The sequence below is a fragment of the Heterodontus francisci genome, chromosome 10 (genome assembly GCF_036365525.1).
Source record: "Heterodontus francisci isolate sHetFra1 chromosome 10, sHetFra1.hap1, whole genome shotgun sequence".
In the NCBI taxonomy this organism is placed as follows: domain Eukaryota; kingdom Metazoa; phylum Chordata; class Chondrichthyes; order Heterodontiformes; family Heterodontidae; genus Heterodontus; species Heterodontus francisci.
The window spans coordinates 9,303,676-9,326,767 of record NC_090380.1 but is presented as its reverse complement, the minus strand read 5'-3'; the positions used below and the strand labels follow the sequence as shown (position 1 = coordinate 9,326,767).

At 44.2% G+C, this 23,092-nt stretch overlaps 1 protein-coding gene across 5 annotated transcripts in view; it reads right to left on the bottom strand.

The window, feature by feature from the left end:
- The window catches only part of LOC137374078 (MAP7 domain-containing protein 2-like), a 235,357-nt gene that overhangs the window by 169,947 nt on the left and 42,318 nt on the right, over window positions 1–23,092 (bottom strand). For all 5 annotated transcript variants that reach the window (XM_068039827.1, XM_068039828.1, XM_068039831.1 and 2 more), the window contains exon 3: window positions 1,350–1,424. In XM_068039827.1, the coding sequence (XP_067895928.1) occupies window positions 1,350–1,424 (75 nt within the window). The remainder of the gene's footprint in view (window positions 1–1,349; window positions 1,425–23,092) is intronic.

The window sequence follows — 23,092 nt, the reverse complement described above, 5'->3', positions numbered from 1 at the left end:
CATTATCGTAGGGTTGGGGTCGGTGCTGCTTCTTTCCCAGGCACTATCGGAGGGTTGGGGTGAGTGCAGCCTATTTCCCAGGCACTATCAGATGGTTGGGGTGAGTGATGCCTATTTTCCGGGCATTATCGGAGGGTTGGGGTGAGTGATGCCTATTTCCCGGGCATTATCGGAGGGTTGGGGTGAGTGCTGCCTCTTCCCCTGGCACTATCGGAGGGTTGGGGTGAGTGCTGCCTCTTCCCCTGGCACTATCGGAGGGTTGGGGTGAGTGCTGCCTCTTCGCCTGGCACTATCGGAGGGTTGGGGTGAGTGCAGCCTATTTCCCAGGCACTATCAGATGGTTGGGGTGAGTGATGCCTATTTTCCGGGCATTATCGGAGGGTTGGGGTGAGTGATGCCTATTTCCCGGGCATTATCGGAGGGTTGGGGTGAGTGCTGCCTCTTCCCCTGGCACTATCGGAGGGTTGGGGTGAGTGCTGCCTCTTCCCCTGGCACTATCGGAGGGTTGGGGTGAGTGCTGCCTCTTCGCCTGGCACTATCGGAGGGTTGGGGTGAGTGCTGCCTCTTCCCCTGGCACTATCGGAGGGTTGGGGTGAGTGCTGCCTCTTCCCCTGGCACTATCGGAGAGTTGGGGTGAGTGCTGCCTCTTCCCCTGGCACTATCGGAGGGTTGGGGTCAGTGCTGCCTCTTTCCCTTGCACTATTGGAGGGTTGGGGTGAGTGCTGCCTATTTCCCGAGCACTATCGGAGGGTTGGGGTGAGTGCTGCCTATTTCCCGGGCATTATCGGAGGGTTGGGGTCAGTGCTGCCTCTTCGCCTGGCACTATTGGAGGGTTGGGGTGAGTGCTGCCTATTTCCCGGGCATTATCGGAGGGTTGGGGTCAGTGCTGCCTCTTCCCCTTGCACTATCGGAGGGTTGGGGTCAGTGCTGCCTCTTCGCCTGGCACTATCGGAGGGTTGGGGTGAGTGCTGCCTCTTTCCCTTGCACTATTGGAGGGTTGGGGTGAGTGCTGCCTCTTCCCCTGGCACTATCGGAGGGTTGGGGTGAGTGCTGCCTCTTTCCCTTGTACTATTGGAGGGTTGGGGTCAGTGCTGCCTCTTCCCCTTGCACTATCGGAGGGTTGGGGTCAGTGCTGCCTCTTCGCCTGGCACTATCGGAGGGTTGGGGTGAGTGCTGCCTCTTTCCCTTGCACTATTGGAGGGTTGGGGTGAGTGCTGCCTATTTCCCGGGCATTATCGCTCTCTGTCTAAATCATTGACGGTCTCTCATTGCAGCTCTAAAAAGACGAGCATCAGCTCTGAAGCTGAAAGATGCACATTAATACAGCCAGAGTTTCAGCTTGAACTCACCCAGAGACCTCTCTCTCTCCTCTCTTCTTTCTTTGGCCAGTCTTTGTCGGTCGTCCGTCTTTGAAGTCTGGGCATCTAAAAGCACACACAATTTACAACACTATACAAAACACATGCAGCTGCATTGAAGTTGAGGTGTGCCTGACACAAAGATCAACATCGTGCTAAGTGAACACAATTACAGGACTCTACAACTGCTCATGTTGACCAGAGATAGTAGAACAAGCCAACATTGGCCTCCTAGCAATTCCTGAAGAAAGAAAGTGCATTTACACAGCACTTTTCACAACTTCAGGATGTTCCAAGGTTCTCACTGCTGTAATGTAGGAAACACAGCAGCCAATTTGCACACAGCAAGATCCCACAAATAGCAATGTGGTAATGACCAGATCATCTGTTTTAGTGTTGCTGGGCAAGTGATATTGGCCACTACACCAGGGAGAAATTTGTTTTTTGTTATTCGTCTTTGGGATGTTGGTGTCGTTGGCTCGGCCAGTATTTATTTCCCATCCCTACTACCCTTGAGAAGGTGGTGGTGAGCTGCCTTCTTGAACCACTGCAGTCCATGTGGAGTAGGTACACCCACAGTGATGTTAGGAAAGGAGATCCAGGATTTTGACCCAGCGACAGTGAAGGAACGGCGATATAGTTCCAAGTCAGGATGGTGTGTGGCTTGGAGGGGAACTTGCAGGTGGTGGTGTTCCTATGCATCTGCTGCCCTTGTGGAAGTTGCGTGTTTGGTATGTGTTGCTGAAGCCTTATTGAATTGCTTCAATGAGTCTTCCATACACAATGCAGCCAGGGTGCGCTGGTCGTGGAGGAGTTGGAAAGGTGCACGTGTCATTCCACCAATGCAAGTGGGGTCCAACTCACAGCCTTAAACTTTACCTACCAGACTATGAGTCAAAGCAGCCACCTTACATACAATGACATCAGATATACAGCACAGAAGCAGGCCATTCAGCCCAACCTGTCCATGCTGACATTTATGCTTCACTTGAGCCTCCTCTTGTCTTTCCTCCTGTAAATCCATCAGAATAACCATCTATTCCCATCTCCCTCACATGCTTATATAAAACCAAAATACCGCAAAATACTGCAGATGCTGGAAATCTGAAATAAAAACAGAAAGTGCTGGAAATACTCAGCAGGTCTGGTAGCATCAGTGGAGGGAGAAACAGAGTTAACGTTTCAGGTCAGTGACTCTTCATCAGAACTGGCAAAGTTTAGAAATTTAATAGGTTTTCAGCAAGTGAAGCGTGGAATGGGGGGAAAGAGAACAAAAGGGAAGTTGTGTGTGTTTCCCCACACCCCCCCCCACCCCCGCTTCACTTGCTTAAAACCTATTAAATTTCTAACCATTGCCAGTTCTAATTGTGGCACTACAAGGCACAAGTCAGGAATGCGATGGAATACTCTCCACTTGCCTGGATGGGTGCAGCTCCAACAAGACTCCTGAAGCTCAACACCATCCAGGACAAAGCAGCTCACTTGATTGGCACCCCATCCATAACATTTACTCCCTCCACAGTGGCAGCAGTGTGCACCACCTACAAAATGCACTGCAACAACGCACCAAGGCTCCTTAGACAGCACCTTCCAAACCCGTGACCTCTATCACAGCAGGATAATGGCAGCAAATGCATGGGAACACCACGATCTCCAAGTTCTCCTCCAAGCCACACACCATCCTGACTTGGAATTATATCGCCGTTCCTTCACTGTCGTTGAGTCAAAATCCTGAAACTCCCTTCCTAACAGCACTGTGGGTGTACCTACCCGACATAGACTGCAGCGGTTCAAGAAGGTAGCTCACTACCACCTTCTCAAGGGCAATTAGGGATGGGCAATAAATGCTGGCCTGGCCAGCGATGCCCACATCCCATGAACGAATGAAACAAAAAATGATCATATTGAATGGAGGAGCAGGTTCAGTGGGATGTAAGGTCTACTCCTGCTCCTGTTTCTTGTGTCCTTATGGTAGTGAGTTCCACATTCTCAATGCTCTCTGGGTAAAGACGTTTCTTCTGAATTCCACCTTTAATTTCTTGGTGACTATCTTATTGTGATGGCCTCTAGTTTATGCTCTTCACCACAAATGTAAACATTCTCTCCATGTCCACCCAATCAAAACCTTCCATAATTTTAAATACCACTATTAGGTCACCCCTTCCCTTTTCAAGAGAAAATGGACCCAGTCTGTTCAGCTTTCCCTGATAAGTATAGCCTCACAATTCTAGTATCATCCTGATAAATCTTTTTTTGACCCTCTCCCATGCCTCGAGATTTTTTTTTTATCATATGGTGACCAGAATTGTACACCGTACTCCAGGTTAGGTCTAACCAAGGTTCAATACAGTTTAGCATAACTGCTTTACTTTCCAATTCTATCTCTCTGGAAATAAAGCCTAGTTCTTGGTTTGTTTTATTCATGGCCTTATGGCTGTGTCGTAGCTATTAATGATTTTATTATTTGCACTACCCCATTTAGATTCTTACTTTCCAAGTAATATGCAACCTCCTTATTTTTCTTAACAAAATATAACACCTCACACTTTTTTATGTTGGAATTCATTTGCCAATTATTTGCTCATTCTTCAAGTTTATTAATGTCCTCCTGTAACTTGTTGCAGTCCTCCTCAGTGTTGACTATTTCCACCACAATTTGGTGTCATCCACAAATTTAGAAATGTTGCTTTTGATTCCAAAGTCTAAATCGTTGATCTGAATTGTGAACAGCAGTGGTCTGAACCCACTTCTGCCACTCTGAATACCTACCTTTTACCCCTACTCTCCTCTCTGTCTGTTGTCAGCCAGCTATCCATTCTGCAAATTTTTCCCTGAGTCCGCTTATTCATTAGTCCATTATGTGGTACCTTATTGGAGGCCTTTTGGAAATCTCGATATATTACATCTACTATATTACCCTGAACCACGCTCTTCTATCTCTTTAAATAATTCAGTGAGATTGCTCAAGCAAGACTTTCCCTTGTGAAATCCATGCTGACTATTCATTATTATATTTTTCATCTCTAGATGTTTTTCTATTTTCTCCTTCAGTAGGAGTTCCATTATTTTCCTACAATTGACAATAAGCTGACTGGTTTATAATTCCCTGGGCATGTTGTGTTCCCCTTCTTAAAAATAGGAATTACATTAGCTGTCTGCCAGTCTTCTGGCTCTACACTTTTTTCTAATGAATTATTACATATGTACAGTAATGTCTCTTCCCTAGATTCTTTTAAAATGTGGGGATGGAATCCATCCAAACCAGGGATTTTAACCAGTTTTATCTGGTTAGTTTATTTATTATTTCTGTTCTTTTTATTTTAAATGCAACTGTATCATTTCTAATCTCATCTTCTGATGTCATACCCAGCTGATTCTTCTCACTGGTAAATACAGAAGCAAATTAATTATTTAATATTTCGGCTATTTCACCATCACTCCCTATGATTTTATCCAGTCCATCCCTACGTGGCCCTATTCCCATCCGGACTTTCCTTTACTATTGATGTGCCTGTAGAATACGAACATCCAAGCATACGAATTAGGAGCGGCAGTAGGCCACTCGGCCCTTCGAGCCTGCTCCGCCAGTCAATAACTTCATGGCTGAACTGATTACTCCACATTTCCACCTACCCCCAAAATCCTTCCACCCCCTTGCTCAAGCAAGACTTTTCCATGTGAAATCCATTTTGTTTTATGTTCCTTGATAATTTAGCTCCTCTTTGCCTTCCAAATTGCTTTTTTTGTCTTCTCTCCGAATCTCTTCATTCCCTTGTTTGCAAATCCCTTCATGGCCTCGCCCCTCCCTTTCTCTGTAATCCCCTCCACCCCACAATTCTCCGAGATATCTGTGCTCCTCTAATTCTGATCTCTTCTTCATTCTTGATTTCAATCACTCCATCATTGGTGGCCGCACCTAAGCTTCCTCAGCCCTGAACTCTGGAATTCAATCCTCAAATCTCTCCATCGCTCTCTCTTCCTTTAAAACACTCTTTAAAACTTACCTCTTTGACAAACCATTCAGTCATCTGCCATAATATTCCTTTATGTGGCTCGGTGTCATATTATGTTCACTAATGCCACTATGAAGCACCTTGGGACACTTTATTAACTTAAAGGCTCTTTATAAATATGCGTTGTTATTGTCATGGTCTTCCCTGCTGTCTATGTATTTAGCCTACACCTCTTTCCTGACCCTTATTTTTTTAGCGGAAGATATTTTTCCTGGATTTTGTTGAACACCTTTTTAAATGCTCTCCATCGCTGTTCTGCATCATTCTTTGTGAATATTGTTGTGCATTTTATTTTCCCAGGTATCACTCTCAAACTGTCAAAATCAGCTCATGTTCAATCAATTATCCTGATATTTGCCATGCTTATGTCCTTACATAGCATTACACAGGATAAACAGTATAGAAGCAGACTATTTGGACCAACTGCTGAACTACAAGAAAGCCCCCAGCGAGTTAACATCCTTAGCACTTAAAGCAGCCAGAAGCGCTGCACAAAGAACAGCCAGGCGCTGCGCAAATGACTACTGGCAACACCTATGCAGTCATATTCAGCTGACCTCCGACACCGGAAATATCAGAGGAATGTATGATGGCATGAAGAGAGCTTTTGGGCCAACCATCAAGAAGATCGCCCCCCTCAAATCTAAATCAGGGGAAATGATCACTGACCAACGCAAACAAATGGACCGCTGGGTGGAGCACTACCTAGAACTGTACTCCAGAGAGAATGTTGTCACTGAGACCGCCCTCAATGCAGTCTCTGCCAGTCATGGATGAGCTGGACGTACAGCCAACAAAGTCGGAACTCAGTGATGCCATTGATTCTCTAGCCAGCGGAAAAGCCCCTGGGAAGGACAGCATTACCCCTGAAATAATCAAGAGTGCCAAGCCTGCCATATTCTCAGTACTCTACGAACTGCTTTGCCTGTGCTGGGATGAGGGAGCAGTACCACAGGACATGCGCAATGCCAATATCATCACCCTCTATAAAAACAAAGGTGACCGCGGTGACTGCAACAACTACCGTGGAATCTTCCTGCTCAGCATAGTGGGGAAAGTCTTTGCTCGAGTCGCTTTAAACAGACTCCAGAAGTTGGCTGAGCGTGTCTACCCTGAAGCACAGTGTGGCTTTTGAGCAGAGAGATCCACCATTGACATGCTGTTCTCCCTTTGCCAGCTACAGGAGAAATGCTGCGAACAACAGATGTCCCTCTACGTTGCTTTCATAGATCTCACCAAAGTCTTTGACCTCGTCAACAGACGTGGTCTCTTCAGACTACTAGAAAAGATCGTATGTCCACCAAAGCTACTAAGTATCATCACCTCATTCCATTACAATATGAAAGGCACAATTCAGCATAGCGGCGCCTCATCAGAGCCCTTTCCTATCCTGAGTGGTGTGAAACAGGGCTGTGTTCTCGCACCCACACTATTTGGGTTCTTCTTCTCACTGCTGCTCTCACACGCGTTCAAGTCTTCAGAAGAAGGAATTTTCCTCTACACAAGATCAGATGGCAGGTTGTTCAACCTTGCCCATCTAAGAGCGAAGACCAAAGTACGGAAAGTCATCAGGGACTGCATTAACATCCCACACAGAAGAGTGTCTGCAGAGGCTCATCGACAGGATTGCGGCTGCCTGCAACGAATTTGGCCTAACCATCAGCCTCAAGAAAACGAGCATCATGGGACAGGATGTCAGAGATGCTCCATCCGTCAATATTGATGACCACGGTCTGGAAGTGGTTCAAGAGTTCACCTGCCTAGGCTCAACTATCACCAGTAACCTGTCTCTCGATGCAGAAATCAACAAGCGCATGGGAAAGGCTTCCACTGCTATGTCCAGACTGGCCAAGAGAGTGTGGGAAAATGGCCCACTGACACGGAACACAAAAGTCCGAGTGTATCAAGCCTGTGTCCTCAATACCTTGCTCTATGGCGGCGAGGCCTGGACAACGTATGTCAGCCAAGAGCGACGTCTCAACTCATTCCATCTTTGCTGTCTCCAGAAAATCCTCTGCATCAGGTGGCAGGACCATATTTCCAACGCAGAAGTCCTCGAGGCGGCCAACATCCCCAGCTTATACACCCTACTGAGCCAGCAGCGCTTGAGATGGCTTGGCCATGTGAGCCACATGGAAGATGGCAGGATCCCCAAGGACATATTGTACAGCAAGCTCGTCACTGGTATCAGACCCACGTGCCGTCCATGTCTCCACTTTAAAGACATCTGCAAACGCGACATGAGTCCTGTGACATTGATCACAAGTCGTGGGAGCCGGATGTCATTGATCGCCAGAACTGGTGGACAGCCATAAAGGCGGGGCTAAAGAGTGGCGAGTCGAAGAGACTTAGCAGTTGGCAGGAAAAGAGACAGAAGTGCAAGGAGAGTGCCAACTGTGTAACAGCCCCGACAACCAATTTTATCTGCAGCACCTGTGGAAGAGTCTGTCACTCTAGAATTGGCCTTTATAGCCACTCCAGGCACTGCTTCACAAACCACTGACCACCTCTAGGTGCTTATCCATTGTCTCTCGAGACAAGGAGGCCAAAAGGAAGGAACAGGTCAATGTTAGCTCCCACCTGTCCTCATCTAAATCTATCAATGTAACCCTATATTCCCTTCTCATATGCTTTTCTAGTCTCCCCTTAAATGCATCGATACTATTTGCTTCAACCTCTCCCTGTGGCAGTGAGTTCCACATTCTCACCACTCTCTGGGTAAAGAAGTTTCTTCTGAATTCCCGATCTGATTTCTTGGTCACTATCTTACATTGATGGCGTCTAGTTAGGCTCTTCACCACAAGTGGAAACATTCTCTCTGTGTCTACTCTATCAAAACCTTCTATAATTTGAAAGACCTCTATTAGGTCACCCCTCAGCCTTCTCTTATCAAGACTCTTCATCCTTTCCTGATATTTATATCCACACATTTCTGGTATCATCTCTGTAAGTCTTCTCTGCAACTTCTCCTGTGCCTCTCTATCCTTTTTATAATATGGCGACCAGAACGGTACTCGAAGTGTGGTCCAACCAAGTTTTGATACAATTTTAGCACAATCCCCCTACTTTTCAATTCTATCCCTCTAGAAATGAAGTCTACTGCTTGGGTTTATTTTTTCATGGGCTTGCTAACGTGTGTGCAACTTTTAATGATTGGCATATTTATACGCCGAGATCCCTTTGTTCCTTTACCCCATCTAGACTCACACATTCAAATTAATAAGTTTTATTCTTCCTGTCAAAATGTATTACCTCACATTTATGTGGGTTAAATTTAATTTGCTAATTATCTGTCCATTCAGCAAGTTTATTAATGTCCTCCTGTAGTCTGTTGCAGTCCTCCTCAGTATTGACTATCCCCCTCAATTTGGTGTCATCAGCAAATTTAGAAATTGTGTGTTTTTTTATTTGTTTGTGGGATGTGGGCGTCGCTGACTAAGCCAGCATTCATAGTCCATCCCTAATTGTCCTTGAGAAGGTGGTGGTGAGCTGCCTTCTTGAACCGCTGCAGTCCATTTGAGGTAGATACACCCACAGTGCTGTTAGGAAGAGAGTTCCAGGATTTTGACCCAGTGACAGTGAAGGAACAGCGATATAGTTCCAAGTCAGGTTGGTGTGTGGCTTGGAGGGGAACTTGCGGGTGGTGGTGTTCCCATGCTACTGCTGCCCTGTCCTTCTAGATGGTAGAGGTCATGGGTTTGGAAGGTGCTGTCAAAAGAACCTTGGTCAGTTGCTGCAGTGCATCTTGTAGATGGTACATACTGCTGCCACTGTGCATCAGTGGTGAGGGGAGTGAATGTTGAAGGTGGTGGATAGGGTGCAAATCAAGCGGGCTGCTTTGTGCTGGATGGTGTCAAGCTTTTTGAGCATTGTTGGAGCTGCACCCATCCAGGCAAGTGGACAGTATTCCATCACACTCCTGACATGTGCCTTGTAGATGGTGGACAGGCTTAGGGGAGACGGGAGGTGAGTCACTTGCCACAGGATTCCCAGCCTCTGACCTGCTGTTGTAGCCACAGCATTTATGTGGCTGGTTTAGTTCAGTATCTGGTCAATGGTAACCCCCTGGATGTTGATAGTGGGGGATTCAGTGATGGTAATGCCATTGAACATCAAAGGGAGATGGTTAGATTCTCTCTTTTTGGAGATGGCCTTTGCCTCACACTTGTGTGGTGCGAATGTTACTTGCCACTTATCAGCCCAAGCCTGGATGTTGTCCAGCTCTTGCTGCATCTAGACATGGGCTGCTTCAATATCTGAGGAGTCGTGAATGGTGCTGAACATTGTGAAATCATCAGCAAGCATCCCCACTTCTGACCTTATGATGGAAGGAAGGTCATTGATGAAGCAGCTAAAACGGTTGGGTCTCGGACACGACCCTGAGGAACTCCTGCAGTGATGTCCTGGGACTGAGATGGTTGTCCTCCAACAACCACAACCACAACCATCTTCCTTTGTGCTCGGTATGACTCCAACCAGTTTTTGATTCCAAAGTCCAAATTGTTAATGTAAATTGTGAACAGCAGTGGTCCCAGCACTGATCCTTGTAGAACACTACTTCCCACCTTCTACCACTCTGAATAACTACTCTTCATTCCCACTCTCTGTTTTCTCTCTAAAAGCCAGCGAGTAATCCATTCTGCCTGACTCTGCATTCTCTGACTTTATTCATTAGACCAGTATGGGCCACCTTATCGAAGGCCTTTTGAAAATACGGATAAATTTCTACTACTGCATTATCATTGTCCCTGTTACCTCCTCAAAAAATTCAATAAGGTTGGTCAAGCAAGATTTTCCTTTTTGTAATCCACGCTGACTATTCATTATTATATTTTTTGTTTCCAGATGTTTTTCTATTTGCTCCTTTCATACAGATTCCATTATTTTTCCAACCATTGATGTTAAGCTGACTGGTCTGTAGTTCCCTGGGCATGTTCTATCCTCTTCTTAAATACTGCAATCACATGAGCTATCTGCCAGTCCCCTGGCACTACATCTGTTTTGAATTGTTAAATATGTGTGGTAATACCTGTATGGTAATACCTGTGTGGTAATGCCTGTGTGGTAATGCCTGTGCGGTAATGCCTGTGTGGTAATGCCTGTGTGGTAATGCCTGTGCTATCTCTCTTGTCGATTCTTTAAAAATATGTGGATACAATCCATCTCGACTTTTATCCTCTTTGAATTGGATTAATTTATTCAGTATATAAATCATTACACGTCTCATCATGCAATGTCATGTCCCCCTGTTCGATCTCCTTGGTAAATACTGAAATGAAATAATGATTTAATATTTCCTGCATCGCTCTATCGTTACCTGTAGTATTACCCTGTCTATCCCTTAATGGTCTTATTCTCATCACAGCCTTCCTTTTTTTATTGATTTGCCTGTGAAATATTGCACTATGTTGTTTTATGTTCCTTGATAAATTAATTTCATATTTGTTTTTTTTTTTAATTCTCTCCTAATCATTTTGTATTGTCTCTTATCAGGCACTCCTCTGCTATCTATATACTTAATATATGCCTCTTTCCCAACCCTCAATGAACAAAGAACAATACAGCACAGGAACAGGCCATTCGGCCCTCCAAGCCTGCGCCGATCTTGATGTCTGCCTAAACTAAAACGTTCTGCACTTCCGGGGACCGTATCCCTCTATTCCCTTCCTATTCATGTATTTGTCAAGATGCCTCTTAAACGTCTCTATGGTACCTGCTTCCACCACCTCCCCCGGCAACAGGTTCCAGGCACTCACCACCCTCTGTGTAAAGAACTTGCCTCGCACATCCCCTCTAAACTTTGCCCCTCACACCTTAAACCTATGTCCCCTAGTAACTGACTCTTCCACCTTGGGAAAAAGCTTCTGACTATCCACTCTGTCCATGCCGCTCATAACTTTGTAAACCTCTATCATGTCGCCCCTCCACCTCCTTCGTTGCAGTGAAAACAATCCAAGTTTATCCAACCTCTCCTCATAGCTAATGCCCTCCAGACCAGGCAACATCCTGGTAAACCTCTTCTGTACCCTCTCCAAAGCCTCCACGTCCTTCTGGTAGTGTGGCGACCAGAATTGCACGCAATATTCTAAGTGTGGCCTAACTAAGGTTCTGTACAGCTGCAGCATCACTTGCCAATTTTTATACTCTATGCCCCGACTGATGAAGGCAAGCATGCCGTATGCCTTCTTGACTACCTTATCCACCTGCATTGCCACTTTCAGTGACCTGTGGACCTGTACGCCCTGATCTCTCTGCCTGGCAATACTCCGAAGGGTTCTGCCATTTACTGTATACCTCCCACCTGTATTAGAACTTCTAAAATGCATTACCTCACATTTGTCCAGATTAAACTCCATCTGCCATTTCTCCGCCCAAGTCTCCAATCGATCTATATCCTGCTGTATCCTCTGACAATCCTCATCACTGTCCACAACTCCACCAACCTTTGCGTCGTCTGCAAACTTACTAATCAGACCAGCTACATTTTCATCCAAATTATTTATATATACGACAAACAGCAAAGGTCCCAGCACTGATCCCTGCGGAACACCACTAGTCACATCCCTCCATTCAGAAAAGCACCCTTCCACTGCTACCCTGTCTTCTATGACCAAGTTAGTTCTGTATCCATCTTGCCAGCTCACCTCTGATCCCGTGTGACTTCACCTTTTGTACCAGTCTGCCATGAGGGACCTTGTCAAAGTCTTTACTGAAGTCCATGTAGACAACATCCACTGCCCTTCCTTCATCAATCATCTTCGTCACTTCCTCAAAAAACCCGATCAAGTTAGTGAGAGACGACCTACCCTTCACAAAACTATGCTGCCTCTCACTAATAAGTCCATTTGTTTCCAAATGGGAGTAATTCCTGCCCCGAAGAATCCTCTCCAATAATTTCCCTACCACTGACGTAAGGCTCACCGGCCTTAATTTCCTGGATTATCCTTGCTACCCTTCTTAAACAAAGGAACAACATTGGCTATTCTCCAGTCCTCTGGGACCTCACCTGTAGCCAATGAGGATACAAAGATTTCAGTCAAGGCCCCAGCAATTTCCTCCCTTGCCTCCCTCAGTATTCTGGGGTAGATCCCATCAGGCCCTGGGGACTTATCTACCTTAATGTTTTGCAAGACGCCCAACACCTCCTCCTTTTTGATATTGACATGACCCAGACTATCTACACTCCCTTCCCTAGGCTCATCATCCACCAAGTCCTTCTCTTTGGTGAATACTGATGCAAAGTACTCATTTAGTACCTCACCCATTTCCTCTGGCTCCACGCGTAGATTCCCTCCTCTGTCCTTGAGTGGGCCAACCCTTTCCCTTGTTACCCTCTTGCTCTTTATATACGTATAAAAAGCCATGGGATTCTCCTTAATCCTGTTTGCCAATGAATTTTCATGACCCCTTTTAGCCCTCCTAACTCCTTGCCTTATGGAGTATCACTAGTATTTAGTTTCTTTCCTTTTAGTGGAATATATTTTTTCTGCACTCTATTGAATACCATTTTAAATGTTGCCCATTGTTGTTCCACATTAAGAAGGCAAATGGTATGTTGGCCTGCATAGCGAGAGGATTCGAGTACAGGAGCAGGGATGTCTTGCTGCAATGATACCACATCTGGAGTATTGTGTGCAGTTTTGGTCTCCTTATCAGAGGAAGGATGTTCTTGCTATGGAGGGAGTGCAGTGAAGGTTCACCAGACTGATTCCTGGGATGGCATGACTGACGTATGAAGAGAGATTGGGACGATTCGGCTTGTATTCGCTAAAGTTTTGAAGAATGAGAGGGGATCTCATAGAAACCTACAAAATTCTAACAGGACTGGACAGACTAGATGCAGGAAGGATGTTCCCGTTGGCGGGGGAGTCCAGGACCAGGGGTCACAGTCTCAGGATAAAGGGTAAGCCATTTGGGACTGAGATGAGGAGGGATTTCTTCACCCAGAGAGTGGTGAACCTGTGGAATTCTCTACCACAGAAAGCAGTTGAGGCCAAATCATTAAATATATTCAAGAAAGAGTTAGATATAGTTCTTAGGGTTAAAGGAATCAAGGGATACGAGGAGAAAGCGGGAACAGGTTACTGAGTTTAGATGATCAGCCATGGTCATCTTGAATGGCGATGCAGGCTAGAAGGGCCGAATGGCCTATTCCTGCTCCTATTTTCTCTGTTTCTATGTTAACGTCATTCTTTGCCAATATCGCTGCCCATTTTATATTCCCAAGTTCTATTCTCAGTCCCTCAAAATCAGCTTCTCTCAATCTCTTAGCCCAGTTTTCATCATACTTAAGTCCTTCTCTATTATCATTTGGAAGTGTATTATATTATGGTCACTATTGCCTATATGGTCCCCTACTTTTACTTTTCTTAGTGCTCTGATTCATTCCCTGTTATTGGTTCCAATTGTGAATCTTCCCTTGTTGGGCTGATAACATATTGGGTTAGAATGGAGTCCTGTACCCTTTGTAGGAACTTATTATCTTATTATTATCTTAAACCATATTATATTATGATCCCTATTGCTTAGATTTTCCTCTACTTTTGCTTCTCTTATCTGGGCCAACTGGGCAACAATTAAATTTTTTTCTTAGGCTGCCCGAAGAATGGTTTAGCTGTATTTCCACCCCACACCCTCCCCCCCTCCACCTTCATATCCTCCTCCTCCCATAGCAAGTGTTAAAGATATGATCAAATTGTCATGCCAGGGGATGGGGATGTGGCTTCTGCCGCTAACTCTGGACACTGTGCCAGGATTGGGAAAGGAGGACACCAGCATCTATTCTGCAACAATGAAAAATGAGGGATGTGGTTTCACTTCCACAAGCAGAGTAAAGGAACAGAGATAAAGGAATACAAAGAGGCGTAAGTTATGCTTCAGTTGTATAAAGACTTGGTTAGATCCAGTCTGGAATACTGTGTTCACCTCAGAAAGATGCACTGGCCTTGGAGAGGCTGAGATGTACATTCACCAGAATAGTACCAGGGCTGAAAGTGGTAAACTGGGAGCACAGATTGCATGAAGATGGCTTATTTTCTTTTGAGTTTAGAAAATTGAAGGCTGATCTGATGGAGACATTTTAAACGTTAAAAGGATCTGATAGGCGGAAACTATTTCAGAATAAAGGTGATTGATCTTAAAATTAGAGCCAGACCATTCAGGCGTGAAATCAGGAAGTGCTTTTGCACACTAAAATTTCTGGAAATTTGGAACTCGCTCCCTCAAAACGTTGAGGATACTGGGGTTAACAGGTTATAATTAATTAATTATAGATAATTCGAGATTACAGATGGGGCAGGCTTGAGAGGCTGACTGTAATTCTTGGAAGAGGAGGAACAGGCCAGAGTGCAAAAGCAGGCAGTTCTGCTAAACCTTAATAACTGATTAGGCCCCAGCTGGAGGATTCTGTACAATTCTGGACACCACACTTTAGGAAGGGTCGTAGAGAGGGTGCAGAGGAGATTTACCAGAATAGTACCAGGGAGGAGGGAACTTGGTTTTGTGAAGATACTTGAGAAGCTAGCACTGTTCTCCTTTGGGGCAGAGAAGGTTCTGAGGACATTTCATGGAGGTGGAGTATCTCCTCTACAGACTAATTAGCGGAGTAATCACCTTAAACACAACAAATGAGGGGGCTCTCACTTGGCTCTGGGGATTTGCAGTCACTAAATAAATAAATAACAGTGCATAGAGAATGAAGGAGAGGATGACCAAAAAAGGAATATGAAAAGGTTATGCAAGGAATCAACAAACAGTTAGGAGTCTAGAATTAGGGAGCGTGTCACAGTCTCAGAATAAGGCATCACCATTTAAGACCGAGATTTATTTTATTTAGAGATACAACACTGAAACAGGCCCTCCAGCCCACCAAGTCTCTGCTGACCATCAACCACCCATTTATACTAATCCTACATTAATCACATATTCCCTACCACATCCCCTCAATTCCCTTACCAGCTACCTGCACTAGGGGCAATTTACAATGGCCAATTTACCTATCAACCTGCAGGTCTAATGCTGTGGGAGGAAACCAGAGCACCCGGCGGAAACCCAGAATCGAACGTTGGTCGCTGGAGCTGTGAGGCTGCGGTGCTAACCACTGCACCACTGTGCCCCGCCCAAAGAGATGAAGAGAAATGTTTGTGAATCCCAGAGAGCTGTGGATGTTCAGTCGTTGAGTATATTCAAGACAGAGGTCGATAGATTTTTGGTTACGAAGGGAATTAAGTGATGTGGGGATAGTGCAGGAAGGTGGAGTTGAGGTGGATGATCAGCCATGGTCTGATTGAATGGCGGAGCAGGCTCGAAGGGCTGAATGGCCTACTTCAGCTCCTATTTCTTATGTTCTTATGACAAACAATTGGAAAGAAAAACGTAGTGGGGCTATGGGGATAGAGCAGGGGAGTGGGATTAATTGGATAGCTCCTTCAAAGAGCTGGCAAAGGCACAATGGGCCAAATGGCCTCTTTCTGTGCTATAACATTCGATGATTAACCTACTTAAAATGGATGGTAAAGTCTAGGCATTTTCCACCAAAAGTTCAACGTACAGAGAAGCAAAGGTGGAAATGTAGAAATATGAAATTTATAACTAAGTTGATATTTTAAATTGTAGCTGAGGATGTCAACGATATGATCAGTTCAAGGAGTAAAGAACCTTTCAACTCATTAAAAGAAGCTGATGACAGCTGGCCTGGAGTTTATGGAGGTAGTGGAGGCAGTAGAGTTTGTTTCTCCTGGTTTTAGTTAGCCTATAAGCTGCCCGTGTTCAGCCGGCGTCTAAACACAGGAAGATAGGCTAACATATGAGTGAGAACATACTGCTAATAGCGGAACACATGGCAACTGGAAAGGAAATACTTGTGGTCAGCTCATATTGTACGATAATGTACAATTCAAGCCTTTTATCGTTTGGTTACAATGGAAAGGTGCTGGTGAAGGTCATTGAGCCCATGAAAGAGAAAAACAAAGACTTGCATTTCTGTAGCGCCTTCATCAGCCTCACGATGTCCCAAAGCGCTTTACAGCCAATGAAGTATTTTTGAAGTGTAGTCACTGATGTAATACAGGAAACAAGGCAGCCAATTTGTGCACAGCAAGCTCCCACAAACAGCAATGTAATAAATGATCAGATTATATGTTCCAGTGAAGGTAGTTGAGAGATAAGCACTGCCAGGGAAAGCTCGCCTGCACTTCTTCAAAAAAGTGCCGTGGGATCTTTAACATTCACCTGAGGGGCAGAAAGACTGTGCGCAGTCACACACCATCCCGACTTGGAACTATATCGCCGTTTCTTCACTGTCGCTGAGTCAAAATCCTGGAACTCCCTTCCTAACAGCACTGTGGGTATACCTACCCCACATGGACTGCAGTGGTTCAAGAAAGCAGCTCACCACCACCTTCTCAAGGGAAATTAGGGATGGGAAATAAATGCTGGCCTGGCCAGCGACGCCCACATCCCACGAATGAATAAAAAAAAATGTACCATCTATTAACCCCCAAATGAGGCTAACCAAACCAGGTGTCTTTAGATCAACAAATTAACTGTTTAAACTGAAAACTAAATTCTTCAATACTACTAAGATATAAACAACATTTAAAATAGAAAAGATTAGTGTCCTTGCAGATTATGCTCCTGCTGAAGTGGAATCTTCCAACGTGGAACTGTCCAAGGTTGTTTGAAGTCCTCACAGCCGTCTGCTGGGGGGGGGGGGGGGGGAGGCTTCTTCAACAGGAGAACAGTCTGTACTCTAGTTCAGCAGTTGAAATGATGCTTTTCTTCTCTAGTGATGAATTCAGTAATTAACAACTTGCAAAGACTTTTGAATGAATCAATTTGGGTTTACAATTTTTGAGGGGTAAAAAAGTGATAAGTCTAAAATTCACCTTCCTTCAGTTTAAATTATCAGAGGACTCTGTTAGGTTTATGCTGGTCCAGCTGTCTGTGTATGTCTGAGAGTTAGAACAGCCTTTTTCCACTATAACCCAGCTCAAAATTAAATTCTAACATTCTATCTCTCGATCTTCAGCCTCTGAGTGGCTGTATCCCGGGGCAAGCACTCTTTGAATTACAGTCCCTGAAGCCTGTTGCCTGAAAGCAGTACCGATCCTTTTCCAGCCTTAAAGGCACACGGCATACTTCACGGGGAAAAAAACAACAGGTTCATGACACAATCCATGATAATAATGTTACCCCTAATCCCATGAGGGCTAATCATGTATAATAGCATCTTGTGCCTTCTCAAAACCAACCTCCATCCACTGGCTCCCTCTTATCTACCCTGCCAACTACACCTGAAAAACTCAAACAGAATTTCTCTTTCATAAAACCTTGTTAACTCTACCTAATAGTCATTTTCCAAGCGTCCTGTTAACATGGCCTTAATAACAGATTCTCGTATTTTCCGGACAACTGATGTCAGCCTAACCAGTTCCCTGTTTTCTCTCTCCCTCCTTTCTTGAACATTGGGGTTACATTTGCTAACTTCCAATCCAAAACTGTTCTCGAATCAAGGGAATTCTGAAAGGTCAAAACTAATGCATCCACTGTCTCTGCAGCCATCTCTTAAAACCCTGGAATGCAAGCTGTCAGATCCAGGGGATTTGTCAGCTTTCAGTCCAATAATTTCTCCAGTAACTTTTCTTTACTAGTATTAACTGCTTTAAGTCCCTCATTCTCATTACACATTTGGTTCTCCACTATTATGTTTTTGTGTCTTCAACTGTGAAGACAGATACCTCTCTGCCATTAACAGATAACATCTCTGCCATTTCTTCATTCCCCATTATAATTTCACTTCTTTCTCCCTCTCAGGGACCCGTGTTTACTTTTGCTAATCCCTTCCTTTTTACGTACTTGTAAAAGCTCTTACAATGTATTTTTACATTACTTGCTAGATCACTCTCATATTCCATTTCTTTCCTCTTTATCAACTTCTTGTCCAGATTTTTAAAAAATCCTTCCAATCGTGAGCCTTAAAAATATTTTTGGCGACATTGTAAGCCTCCTCGTTTAATCTAATACTATCTTTAACTTTTCTAGTTAGCCATTGTTGTACGACTTTTCCAGTGGAGTATTTATTCCTCAAGGGAATGTATATTCATTGAGAATTATGAATCATTTCTTTCAATGTTTTCCATTGTTTATCTAGCATCATATTTTTAAATCTGATATCCCAATCTATCTCAGTCAGCTCACCCCTAACTCCATCACTGGCTCTGTTTAATCACAAAACTTCAGTTTTGGAGTGAACCACATCATTCCCAAATTTAGTATAAAATTCGATAATAATATAATTCTTCCCAGAGGATTCTTTACTACATTACACAATACAGATCTAAAATAGCCTGTTCACTCATTGGTTACTCAACATATTCGTCTAGAAAACTCTCTTGAATGCATTCCATGAATCATCCTCCAATCTACGTTTGCCAATTTGGTTTGGCCAGTCTGTATGAACAGTAAAGTCCCCCATAATTATTACATTAGCCTTGTTACACACTCCTCTAATTTCCTGATTTATACACTGTCCAATACAATGATTACTGTTAGGAGGCCTGTAAATTACTGCTGACAGTGTTCACGGACCTTATTTTATTTTAACACTGGACCCATACTGATTCTACATCCTGATTTTCTGCATGAAGTTCCTTTGTTCTTCCTGCCTTTCTCTCAACCTTCATTATCTGGGCTACACCATCTCCGTTTTTCAAAGCGTCATAGAATTATTTACAGCATAGAAGGAGGTCATTCGGCCCATCGAGTCCATGCTGGTTATCCACGGAGCAATCCAGTCAGTCCCACTCCCACACTCGATCCCTGTAGCCCTGCAACTTTATTTCCTTCAAGTGGACATTCGATTTCCTTTTGAAATCATTGATTGTTTCCACTTCCACACAATTCATGGGCAGTGAATTACATAGAAACATAGAAAATAGGCCCTTCGAGCCTGCTCCGCCATTCGTTATGATCATGGCTGATCATCCAACTCAGGAACCTGTTCCCGCTTTCCCCCATACCCTTTGATCCCTTTAGACCCAAGAGCTATATCTAACTCCTTCTTGAAAACATATAATGTTTTGGCCTCAACTGCTTTCTGTGGTAGCGAATTCCACAGGCTCACCACTCTCTGGGTGAAGAAATGTCTCCTCATCTCAGTCCTGAAAGGTTTACCCCATATCCTTAGACTATGACCCCTGGTTCTAGACTTCCCCACCATCGGGAACATCCTTCCAGGATCTACCCTGTCAAGTCCTGTTAGAATTTGATAGGTTTCTATTAGATTCCCCCCTCACTCTTCTGAACTCCAGCGAATATAATCCTAACCGAATCAATCTCTCCTCATATGTCAGTCCTGCCATCTCAGGAATCAGTCTGGTAAACCTTCACTGCACTCCCTCTGTAGCAAGAACATCCTTCCTCAGATAAGGAGACCAAAACTGCACACAATATTCCAGGTGTGGCCTCACCAAGGCCCTGTATAATTGCAGCAAAACATCCCTGCTCCTGTACTCAAATCCTCTCACTATGAAGGCCAACATACCATTTGGCTTTTTTACCGCCTGTTGAACCTGCATGCTTACTTTCAGCGACTGGTGTATCTGAACACCCGGGTCTCGCTGCATAGTTCCGTCTCTCAGTTTATAGCCATTCAAATAATAATCTGCCTTCCTATTTTTGCTACCAGAGTGGATAACCTCATATTTATCCACATTATACTGCATCAGCCATGCATTAGCCCACTCACTCAACTTGTCCAAATCACCCTGAAGCCTCTCTGCATCCTCCTCATAACTCACCCTCCCACCCAGTTTTGTGTCATCTGCAAATTTGGAGATATTACATTTAGTTCCCTCATTTAAATCATTACTATATATTGTGAATAGCTGGGGTCCGAGCACCGATCCCTGTGGTACCCCACTAGTCACTGCCTGCCATTCGGAAAAAGACCCATTTATCCCTACTCTTTGTTTCCTGTCTGCCAACCAATTTTCTATCCATCGCAATACACTACCCCAATCCCATGCGCTTTAATTTTACACGCTAATCTCTTATGTGGGACTTTGTCGAAAGCCTTCTGAAAGTCCAAATAAACCACATCCACTGGCTCCCTCTCATCAACTCTACTGGCTATATCCTCGAAGAATTCTAGTAGATTTGTCAAGCATGATTTCCCTTTCGTAAAACCATGCTGACTCTGCCTGATTCTACCACTGTTCTCCAAGTGCTCTGTTATAAAATCTTTGATAATGGACTCTAAAATTTTCCCCACTACTGACGTCAGGCTGACTGGTCTATAATTGCCTGCTTTCTTTCTACCTCCCTTTTTAAATAGTGGGGTTACATCAGCTACCCTCCAATCTGTAGGAACTGTTCCAGAGTCTATAGAATCTTGGAAGATGACCACCAATGCATCCACTATTTCTAGGGCCACTTCCTTAAGTACTCTGGGATGCATACCATCATGCCGTGGGGATTTATTGGCCTCCAATCCCATCAATTTCCCCAACACCATTTCTCTACTAATACTGATTTCCTTCAGTTCCTCTCTCTCACTAAGCCCTGTGTTCCCCAACATTTCTGGTATGATATTTGTGTCCTCCTTTGTGAAGACAGAACCAAAGTATGCATTTAGTTGATCAGCCATTTCTTTGTTCCCCATAATAAGTTCCCCTGTTTCTGACTGTAAGGGACCTACATTTGTCTTCACCAATCTTTTTCTCTTCACATACCTATAGAAACTTTTACAGTCAGTTTTTATGTTCCCCGCAAGCTTGCTCTCGTATTCTATTTTCCCCTTCTTAATCAATCCCTTGGTCCTCCTTTGCTAAATTCTAAACTGCTCCCAATCCTCAGGTCTGTTGTTTTTTCTGGCAAATTTATATGCCTCTTCCTTGGATCTAATGCTATCTCTAATTTCCCTTGTAAGCCATGGTTTGGCTACCATTCCCATTTTACTTTTGCACCAGACAGGAATAACCAATTGTTGCAGTTCATCCATGCGCTCTTTAAATGTTTGCCATTGCCTTTCCACCGTCATCCCTTTAAGTAACATTTCCCAATCCATCATAGCCAACTCACGCCTCATACCTTTGTAGTTTCCTTTACAAACATTCAGGACCCTAGTCTCAGAATCAACTACGTCACTGTCCATCTTGATGAAGAATTCAATAATATTATGGTCGCTCATCCCCAAGGGGTCTCGCACCACTAGATTGTCAGGTCTAGAGATCCAGGTCATTACCACCCGCTGTGTAAAAAAAGTGCTTCCTCATATTCCCCCCTGCATCTCTAGCCCAAAACCTTCAATCTGTGTCCTCTAGTCCTTGTACCATTAGTTAATGGGAACAGTTTTTCCTTGTCTAACTTATCTAAGTCTGTCATAATCTTGTACACCTCCATCAAACTGCCCCTCAATCTCCTTCGCTTCAGGGAGAACAACCCCAGTTTCTTCAACCTAACCTTGAGGCTAAAATTCCCCATCGCCAGAACCATTCTGGTAAATCTCCTCTGCACCCTCTCAAGGACCCTCTTTCCTAAAGTAGAGTGACCAGAACTGGGTGCAATACTCTAGGTGGGACCTCATAACCTCCCTACTTTTGTACTCAATGCCTCTATTGTGAAGCCCAAGATCCCATATGCTTTACTAACGACTCAATATATCCTGCCACCTTCAAAGATCGATGCACATGTACCAGGTCCCTCTGTTCCTGCACACTCTTTCGAACTGTGCCATTAAGTATATATTGCCTCACCCTATCCCTTCAGCCAAAATGCATCACCTCACACTTGTCTATATTACATTCTATCCGCCACCTCTCTGCCCATTCTGCTAGCCTGTCTATGTCCTGTTGCAGGCAAATCCTATCATCCTCACTGTTGGCAACTCCTCCAAGTTTGGTGTCATCAGCAATTTTTGAATTTTACTCTGTGTTCCAAGATCCAAGTCATTTATATATAGCCAAAAAAAGTGGTCCCAGCACTAAATCTTAGGGAACACCACTGTCTACCATCCTCCAATCTGAAAAACACCCATTTACCATGACTCGCTGTTTTCTGTCCTTGAGCCAATTTTTTGTCCAATTGGACATTGATCCACCTATTCCATGAACCTCAGTTTTGTTAACCAGCCTTTTATGTAGTACTAAAACCCATACAGACAGCATCCACCGCATTCCCTTCAACAACCTTCTCTGTTACTTCATCAAAAAATTCAATTAGATTAGTCAAGCATGATCTGCCTTTTACAAATCTGTGCTGACTATCCTTAATTAACTCAAACCTCTCTAAGTTTGTATTGATTCTTACCCCGATTATTGTTTTTAAAACCTTCCCCACCACTGATATTAAACTAACTGTCCTGTAGTTGCTCGGACTGTCCTTATACCCTTTCTTGAATAAGGATGTCATATTTACCACTCTCCAATCCCCCGGCATCTCCACCTTATCCAGGGAAGATTGGAAGATTATGGTAAGCTTCTCCATTATCTCCACTCCCACTTCCTTTAGCAACCTGGGATACAGGCCATCCGAACCAGGTGACTTATCTACCCTAAGCATAGCCAGCCTTTCCAGTACCTTCTCACTCTCAGTTTTCACCCTATCCATTGCATCTATTCTCTCGGCTTCTACCGATATTTTGTCATCATCCTTTTCCTTAGTAAACACTGATACAAAGTACTCGTTCAGTATTCCAGCCTTGCCCTGTGCCTCTAAGTATTT